At 42.8% G+C, this 8,967-nt stretch overlaps 6 protein-coding genes across 6 annotated transcripts; 3 read left to right on the forward strand and 3 right to left on the reverse strand.

Moving 5' to 3' along the window:
- The first annotated feature begins 66 nt into the window (after window positions 1–66).
- On the forward strand, window positions 67–1,134 carry LOC116800993 (gram-negative bacteria-binding protein 2-like). The gene is made up of 3 exons (XM_032718050.1): window positions 67–877; window positions 936–1,059; window positions 1,125–1,134. Exons 1-3 carry the CDS (start codon window positions 67–69, stop codon window positions 1,132–1,134), a joined length of 945 nt encoding a protein of 314 aa, XP_032573941.1.
- An 11-nt stretch (window positions 1,135–1,145) lies between these two features.
- LOC116800920 (gram-negative bacteria-binding protein 2) lies at window positions 1,146–1,879 on the forward strand. The gene is given in 3 exon segments (XM_032717558.1): window positions 1,146–1,163; window positions 1,166–1,270; window positions 1,334–1,879. Coding segments are annotated over 3 exon segments (321 nt in total). The 3' UTR covers window positions 1,532–1,879.
- On the reverse strand, window positions 1,812–2,614 carry LOC6618333 (SAGA-associated factor 11 homolog). The gene has a single exon (XM_032717557.1). It carries the CDS (start codon window positions 2,462–2,464, stop codon window positions 1,874–1,876), a length of 591 nt encoding a protein of 196 aa, XP_032573448.1. The 5' UTR covers window positions 2,465–2,614; the 3' UTR covers window positions 1,812–1,873.
- A 231-nt stretch (window positions 2,615–2,845) lies between these two features.
- On the forward strand, window positions 2,846–3,497 carry LOC6618334 (TCF3 fusion partner homolog). The gene is made up of 2 exons (XM_002042570.2): window positions 2,846–3,024; window positions 3,086–3,497. The coding sequence occupies exons 1-2, from the start codon at window positions 2,924–2,926 to the stop codon at window positions 3,408–3,410; spliced, it is 426 nt and encodes a 141-aa protein (XP_002042606.1). The 5' UTR covers window positions 2,846–2,923; the 3' UTR covers window positions 3,411–3,497.
- Window positions 3,498–3,639: 142 nt separating this feature from the next.
- LOC6618335 (charged multivesicular body protein 1b) lies at window positions 3,640–4,697 on the reverse strand. Its single transcript, XM_002042571.2, has 2 exons — window positions 4,529–4,697; window positions 3,640–4,458 (listed from the first exon to the last, which is right to left on the reverse strand). The coding sequence occupies exons 1-2, from the start codon at window positions 4,548–4,550 to the stop codon at window positions 3,869–3,871; spliced, it is 612 nt and encodes a 203-aa protein (XP_002042607.1). The 5' UTR covers window positions 4,551–4,697; the 3' UTR covers window positions 3,640–3,868.
- Window positions 4,698–5,180: 483 nt separating this feature from the next.
- Window positions 5,181–6,984, reverse strand: LOC6618336 (probable cytochrome P450 12c1, mitochondrial). Its single transcript, XM_002042572.2, has 2 exons — window positions 6,529–6,984; window positions 5,181–6,346 (listed from the first exon to the last, which is right to left on the reverse strand). Exons 1-2 carry the CDS (start codon window positions 6,951–6,953, stop codon window positions 5,197–5,199), a joined length of 1,575 nt encoding a protein of 524 aa, XP_002042608.1. The 5' UTR covers window positions 6,954–6,984; the 3' UTR covers window positions 5,181–5,196.
- Between the last annotated feature and the right edge of the window lie 1,983 nt (window positions 6,985–8,967).

Consider the following 8,967-nt stretch of genomic DNA (forward strand, 5'->3'; position numbering starts at 1 on the left):
TCTCACTTAGCCGCCATGTGGAAAGGCTGTGTTCTTCTAATTTGGTTAGGCAGTCTTGTCTCTTTGATGATTGCCCTGGATTTGCCGCATCCAGTGGTAAATGTGAAGGGCAGGGAGGTATCCATAATGTTACCCGGGGATCTGGAAGGGATTGAGTCCATATATTTTCAAGCCGAGTTGGTTGACAAAGAGTGCGATAACAATGCATATTCGTTCGCAAATGAGAGCCCATGGAGTGCAAAGATTGAGTTACAAAGTACCATTGAGCCCAATGCCAAACTAAGAATTCAAACTGTGGTGGAGAGAAAAAATAGGATTGCAACTCAGTTTTCGGAGTATAAAATCAACGATAATGGAATTGGCCAGTTACTTGATGGGTCTAGATTAACCTCAAGTACTGACCTCATAGAAATGGCCGCCAAATGCAAGCCTGCTAAGATAAATTCTTCAGAAACGTTATCAGAATGTTCTCATAGAAGTGGATTCTCCAGCGGGGACTTGCTCTTCGAAGACAACTTTGAGAACGATCAGAAGCTCACGGATAACTGGATACACGAGGTTAGGTATCGCAATACTGGCGGGAAAAACCAGGAATTTGTTTCCTTTGTGGACGATCCTGACAATTCGAATATAACCAACAACAATTTGCACATATCAATCACCAAAGATGAGCGCAGTAAGATTCTTCTGGGCTGCACCAGCAAAAAGGAGGGTCTGGCCAAAAGAAAAGAGTGTGGTAGGGGGTCAAGAAGATCGAAACGGGAGCCTTGGGTCTCCAAGACATTCAGATCCTCCAATATGCACACGGACTTCACCTTTAAATATGGGCGAGTTGAGATCAGAGCTAAAATGCCCAAGGGCGATTGGTTATTTCCAAGTGAGTGGATACTTAGTTTTTATAGCTGGAAATCGTTACATTTTTTTGATTACCTTAGACATTCTTCTGGTGCCCAATATGGATAAGTCTGATGATGATTTTTTCGATCATATTCGCTTGTACGCCAGGGGCAATTATGTTCTGCAGGACAAACACCAGTCTGCCCTCGACGGAAGTTCTCTGTTCGGAGGCATTGTGGTGTGGAACAAAACAGGAGCCGAACCGAATCCAATTGAGCATTTTGTAGTCAGGAATGAGGATTATTACTATGGGGACGGATTTCACGACTACACTATTATCTGGCAGACTGATAAAATTATCTTTAAGTTCGATGGCGAGTTCTTCGGAGCAGTAAACAATGCGACACTTCTTGAACCATTTCAAAAACATGAGGTAAGACCCCTCTCTCTAATAGTTCTTTAAAGTTTTAATATCTCTATGATCATTCGTTTTTAGTGCCATCTAGTCCTGGGTCTAACCGCCGGCGGAAATGTAAATTTCAATGACGATATTCTGGAGATGAAACACAAGCCCTTTTCAAACACCCACCCCAAAGCGGACAAACAATTCGAGGAATTATCTAGAAATTCTGATTGGACACCATTGGTGGTTGACCATATCCGGGTGTTTGCCATTGACAAGGAGGGAAATTAAAAAAAATATATACTCTTTAAGTTGTAAAATAGGATTTTAAGGCGTGCTTTTATATTAATACTTTGAATTACTTCATTTAGCACCGGGGAAGTCTATGTTTGAAACCTCGTATTTACTTTAAAGATAAATTAATCTTGTTCTATGATATCTAGATATTAATTGATTAGATATTACCACTAACTGCTTCATTCCTATTCAAATGGTTACTAGACACCTAGTAATCATCTAAAATAAGAGCAGGAGTCGATCACCAAAATCCCATTAGTTTAGAATACTTTGGTGACTGATTTAAAGGTGTTCTTTTATGGCAGAATAAGCTACGAAATAGATTGTTAGCACTGACTAAAAGGTTTTGCCATTGTTCTTCTTGGAGCCGTTGTTCCTTGAGTTCTGGTTTGATTTCTTTCGGCGCTTGTCGGACGACCAGTCCACGTCGTCCTCATCATCAGTGCCTCCGGTATTTCCCGAGGAGTGCAGGTGGGCGGATGTGGCGCCCTCTTTGGTGGCCAAGCGACGAGAGGCGATTCGCGACGAAATACGGCCCATGCCCATGCACTTTTCCAGGTGCGGGGCGAAGCGGGCGGCGGCAACCAGGCGATCACAGTTGGGGCAGGTGCAGTCCATTGGTTTTTTGGCCGTTGAGATCCCGAATATGTCCAGGTTGGGCATTTCGCACATCCGATAGGTCGAGTCCTCCGGCACTCCGTCCAGGGCGGCTAGATTCCCGGACTTTCGCAGGTGATGTGTCTCGTTGAAGATTCCGACTACGGCGTCGTCGAGCAGCGTCTGGAACAGATAGTTGGCAGCCTCGTCGAGGTTCTTCGGTTCCTTGATCAACTCCCGGAAGTGGTTTACAATCGTAGTGCTAGTTCTGGGAACTTGGTTTCCCGATCCCTGAGCTCCTGTTGTCGTCGGCATGTTGGCTGCAGACATAATAGTTGGTGCAAATACTATTTCTATTTGCTTGTGGGTGTCTTCCTGTCTGCTTTGGAAGATTTGTTTGGCATGCCGGTTGTTGTTGTGGAACTACATAAGTTACTAATTGTCGGTTTGCTTAACACGGCTGTTTGCAAAATGAGAGAGTTGCCAGGCTGGTGCGGAATAACATATATGGGAAATAGTTCTTAAGAACTGGATATTCAATTTAAAAAGATTGATTTTAATAAAAGCATTAACCGTTATAGCAAATTAAAAAATATAAAAGTTTTTATTCACTTTTGCTTAATTTAGTTCAATAAGACTAACTAACTACTCCGTTTTTCAATAAATATGAGGTGGCAGCGCCTTTTTCGGCAGATGGAGCAAATACAAATTCGTCAATCTGGCCACACTGAGCCATGGCGTAAATAAAAACATTTCTAAATATTTAACTATAACCAATATCTGTATAAAATGTTGCTAAATAAGAAAGAAGTTATGTACAAGCAGCTGGTGGAAAAGCTGTATGACAGGTGCCAAAGGATTCAGGCGGAAAATGAGCGATGTGTGATGAGGTAACCGTCATTTTTATGCTCCACGAAACGTAAACAAACATGTGCAATACCTACTTTCCAGAGTAAATGGGATCAAAAAGATAGTAAGAAGGCGCAATCATGACGTGGAGCTTCTGAAACGGCGACTAGATAAGCACGGCGACAACTGGCGATCCGTTCCCATGGTGGCTCCACATCCCAAAGGGAAAACCGAGCAGAAGCGCCGAGGACCGAAGCCCAAAAACAAGCAGGCGGCGGATGAAACAGGAGCACCCGGGTCTGAGCCTGGACCCAATACTCCAGCTGCCCGGAAACCCCGAAAGCAAAAAGCCAAACAGCCTCCCATTAATCCCAATCCAGTCATTGCGCCTCCGCATCTACAACCTCCACCTCAACTGTTGACCTGAGTCATAGCGATTGCTTGGCGTGTTCTAGTTTTAAGATAAAGTGCATGTATACTTTTAAATATATTATTAAGACAATTAAAAGCTGAACCAACAAATGGATTATAGTATCCAAAACAATGAAAGTTGTGATTGCCTCAGAACCATTTCTATTTTCAAATTGAGCTATATCTTTCCAAGTAAACAAGTAACAAAAATTGGCAGGTCTTCAAATAACTATAACAACAAAGCCTTTAAAACATGATTATCGTATATTGCATTAGAAAAGCATCTAAATCATAATCCGCTTGAGGCTTATAAAAACGGCATACACTTAAAGATTCATGACAATTCTTCTGATTATGGTAGACAGACAAAGAAGCGGCATCAATAGACTTCCAATCACTGAGTTTATACTTATTTATATTTTGAATGTACTTAATTGCTATAACAGAAATTCAACGGGCAGGGCTTCGCTATTTTTATTCAGCCTGGCGGAGACGTGCCAGTCGCTGGGTGAGCTCGTCTTGCTCTTGGGATACTGCTGTCGAGGCTCCAACGGATTGGCTCTGGACTCCGCTGGGCAGCTCCATGTTGAGTTCCAGGCCAGCCTCGTCGGCCACTTGCTGGAGCAGATTGTCGACATCGCCCTGGGGCACCGAGGTGGTTACCGTGTCGGACATGGTGCCCTCCATTACCGAGCTCTGGACGTCCAGGTCTTCGAACTGCGATTCAAACTTCTCCATCAGGGAGGAAATCTTCTCCAGGTTCATGCCCTTCATAGCTGCATCCATGGCCTTGACCACGCCGGCCATGGAGCCGGTGACCTTGCGGGTGGTGAGTGCGGACTGGACCCTACTGGCCACTGCATCCACTCGGGCACTCATCCTGAGGTAGTTAACCGCCTGGTTCTTCTGGCGGATTGCATTCTCTGCGTGAATGCGGGCCACGTCCATGTTGCCCTTCTGGATCGCCTTCTTAGCCTTGGCCTTCTCCAGCTTCTCCTCCTTCTCACATTTCTTGGAATTTCGTTCCAATTCCTTTACGGCAAACTTTAGATTGAAAAGGTGTTCTGGGGGCGAAAAAAAGAGGTGTGGGTCATTAGGAATTTTCGTCTGGCGTCATCGCTATGCTGCACTTACTTTCCATGGAACTCGTAGACATGTCGTTACCCAGCTTGATGAATTTACAATGACGATAGAAGAAAAATTATTAGGTGTTGGTTTGCAACTCAAACCGAGGAATTTGATCAATCTACGTTGTTTTTATGGGAGGATTTGTATGAATCACTTCTGTTTGTCAGGATTGGTGTGACCAGACGTGGGGAATTCCCAGCAACAGCTGTTGCCCTTCTGTAAAAATTCTTGCTGGACTAACGTCGCATAGTCAAATGTTAACGAATAATATTTTTTACATCTACATTACACACAAACTAAAAGTTTAACTTTTACCAATTGGATATCTGTATTGCAGACCAATATATTTTAAAAACACGTTTTTAGTTTAATGAATGCTTTCACTAAGTTTACTTAAAGAGGAAAATGTACTTTGCTGTAGGTCGTTCATTTTTATAAGTGCTATTTTAAAATGTAATGAAGTTATACAAAAGCTCAATATTTTACAAATCAAGGTCAAATAACCAAGGTAAACAAAATTTAAAAAAGAACTATGTGATTTTGGACAGATACAAGATATTAATTATAATTTACCTCATTTGCTGGATATATAGATATTCACATGAAAGCTTCACAAAAAGTGAAGCACCACAGAGCTTTGAATAATATTAAGACAATATATGCTTTATCACATTTTAATATTTCAGATCGGTAAACTTGAATTTCAGAGGAATATTGGGCTTGTACAAAAACCTGCACTTATATGGCTTTTCAGTGGGATAGTTATATTCAATATGAAAATTTCGCACCAAGTTGGCCACCGTGAGTTCCATTTCAAGATCCACAATCCTTTTGCCCACGCACATGCGTGGTCCGAATCCGAACGGCAAGTAGATAAAGGCATTTAAGTCCTTGTTCATCAGGACATCCGACTTGTCGTCGTCCTTTCGGCGCAACCAGCGTTCCGGGATGAATTCCTTTGCCCGGGGATACAGTCGGTCGTCCTTAAGCAAAAAGCTGTTGGTCATCAAAAGCTTGGTGCCCTTGGGGATTCGATAGCCATCGAGGACAACATCAGCTCCGGCGGATCGGGCATTACCAAAGGTGACTGGATACACTCGGAGCGATTCCTTGATGACCGCCCTCAGATACGGAAGTGATTTCATATCCTCCACAGTATACTCGCTATCCAGCGAAGTTAGTTTGCTTAGAACTTCCTCCCTGAGCCTTTGCTGCTTCTCCGGATTCTTGGCCAGATTGAGCAGTATTCCAGAGATAGCCGTACTGGTGGTATCAACTCCTCCCATCAGCATGTCCATGGCCATAACAACGGCGAGCTTCCTATCGATTTGCAGCAACTGCTCGAGAACACTCTTATGATCGCTTGAATCGCCTTGTGAAGATTTCCGATCGATCCTTTCTATGGCCTGATTTACGTACATCGAACAGGTGTCGAAGATTTCATCCATCGCCCGACTGAACTTCTTGTAGGTGGGTGTGGAGATGTACCTGTACAACGATGGTCTCACGCCCAGGTCGAAGAAGGAATCCATTAGGACTTCGATATTCTTGAACAGTTTACTGGCCTCCGGCGGCGGGTTGGCTTCACGGAGTAGTCCCAATTCCCTGTCAAGGGCCACTGTCGCCACTGACTCGAAGGTCATATGGTTGATGGTGTTCATGAAGTCACCGGGCACTTCTTGGGACTCCTTATCGCGCATCTCGCGGATGCGATTCACAAACTGTCGATTGACGCGCTGCATCGGCTTCAGATAGATAGCCACATTTCGGTGCTGCATCAGGACGGGATTCACGGCACTCCTATTCTTTCCCCATTCCGCGCCACTGAAATTGAATGTAAGCCGATTAAAAGAGCCAGCATATGTAATAAGTTAATAATTTAAATTATTTTATGTGAGATATATGAATTGTATTGGCTTATAACGTACGTTTAGATAAATAGATTGAAAAAGCTTTAGTTGAGTAGGTTGATTTTTTGCGGATGTTTTAAACTTATTTTAACTCACTTGCTGAACAATCCCATGCAGTTCTTGAAAAACTCATCCTTCCGCTTACTGCGGTAGTGGAGGACGGGTTCGGCGCCACCGCGGACGGGCCACTGACCTTCGGTGCGATAGACCTTCTCAAAGGTTTCCACATTGAACGTGAACACAGTGGATGGCATGCCGAACAATCCGGGTATCAGGCATATGTCGCCGAACTGCTTTTTGTACAGCCGCATCACATCATCCATGCCCAGCTGGTGGTACTGACCCCCCTTCTGGAAGCCGCGGAACAATTGCCAGCGTGTCGGTCCGGGAAGTTCCCTAAAGGGTTTGGCGCCCTCCCATTCCGATTCCAGCTGCTGGACGTACGATGATACATCTGGGTTTCTGGTGGCAGCCAGCTGGGAACTGGCCCGCAGGCCGTGCTTTACTGTGAGACGCAACATGGTCAAGATCTCTCCGTGGAATGATTTGTCAATGGTAAACAACAATACATGAAACCCTACTATATATGTAGCTTTTCATTAATTACACAAATATCGGCAACAGAAGAGAGTGTTTTTCATTATCTTTGTGCTTTTTCAGAGAGCTTTGCTTTAAAGATCGCAGAGTTCATATATGTTTATAAACAAATGATAATGTATGGAAGCTACACTTTTTACTATAAAATAAGCAAACATCATTTTAAACAAAAGTGGTTTTAATGAGTATTTCATCTATAAAAGCTTATACTGTTTAATAACGTATCTCCCACTTGAAATTGCGTAGAGATTAGGTCAGGTGCGATAATCGAAAATAGACATTTACATACTTAAAATAAAATATATATTCTATATATTATCATTGATAAACTACGAGTGCCCTAATGGTGTTTCCCCGATTAAGGCCGCAAAACTCGATTGCACTGGTAGCAGCCACCCTGCCGGCTATCAATAAAATATGATTCTAAAACGCTTGCATTCGAACAGAGAGGACAAAGACAAACGCATTTTATGTGCATTTCAAAAACAATAAGCCAAAACAAAAGGGCCAAATCGGCCGTGCATACAAACACTCGAGCGTAGGGTCAAATCCGAAACAATAGGGCGAGGGCCCCATTGTTTTGGCCAACTTTGTGCAGCACCCAACACCCATACAAACTGACCACTAGAATGTATTACATATTAAGTCTGATAACACGTTGCCTGCTTTAATTATAGCCCATCCCTTTATAGCCACCGCCACGCCCCTAAGCCCATACGCCCAAAATAGCCAGTGTAGGTAAGCTCAATCTGCATCTACTGCTCCATTTAAGAGGGGCGCAGAGCTCCAGGTATCATCGAGTTTCAAAAGGGTTGCAGTACAAAAGGTGGGTGTGAATTGCGCCTTATTTGACTTATATTTACCCTTTCGACCTATTTTGTGTAAATGTAATACTCACTTTTCACTTAATGTTTTAAACGAAGAAATAACTGCTTTGCCTATCTCGTTGCTTTTAGTTTCCATATTAATTCAGGCATTTCCAGTTCATTCCTCATATTAAATTCAGCTTTTATCTTCAGCTATCAATGATAAAGTGCTCAGGTGGAATATGCAAATATATGTATGTCCTGATTGAAGTAAGTGGCCACCCCTAAGCTTAAGGATATAAATTGTACACAAATTACACAATTGACCGCCGAACAAGCCGCAAAACTTTGCCAAATTAACTGCGACTGTGGCACAAACACATAAAAAAGTTTATACATAAATTTTGTAAATTATTACAATTCGGCGAGACCGAAAATAAAATACCTACATTTGTAAACAATATAGAAAGTACATTGTTACCAGCGTAGTGAGCATATAACTTACGAATTATGGGCTTGTTGCCCAGTCACAATAAAAGGGAATTAGCTAAACAATTGCATTGTGTTGTTATGATTTACTCGCAAATATTGAATATTATTAATATATTATGTTTTTATGTAAAGTGCACCCTCAACAACTATTTGATATATTTCAAATTCATATAAATCTTAAAGTTAGACCATTAAAGACGAGAGCTAGCTCTTTCCATTTCCATTCAGCAATGACTGGGCCAAATCGATGTCCGCCCACTAGATGGGCTGGAATTAATTTGCAATAACTCTTCCATTTGGCTGTCATAATCGAAATGTAGCCAAACTGTCACTTGAGTGGAAATGCTTTGACACTATCATAACTGCATCAGATGTTCAATAATTTTCCCTCGCTGCCACGCAGACACCTAGAGACCAATGGCAAACAGCCGGATTTCTTTCACCCATTTCTTCATTTCTCCTAGTTTTTCCAGACCGTGCTCCATCTTTTCCTGCTCTTTATCACGCGCCCAATTTAGCGCCGGGGGACGAAAGGGCGGTCATTCAGCCATTGCTATCGCTATCCAGATCCCACAATCGGGCCCAGACAGTCCCATTCCCATTCCCATTCCCACTTCAAGTTCCGCCCATTCTCAAGTCC

The sequence above is a fragment of the Drosophila sechellia genome, chromosome 3L, assembly GCF_004382195.2.
Source record: "Drosophila sechellia strain sech25 chromosome 3L, ASM438219v1, whole genome shotgun sequence".
Taxonomy (NCBI): Eukaryota; Metazoa; Arthropoda; class Insecta; order Diptera; family Drosophilidae; genus Drosophila; species Drosophila sechellia.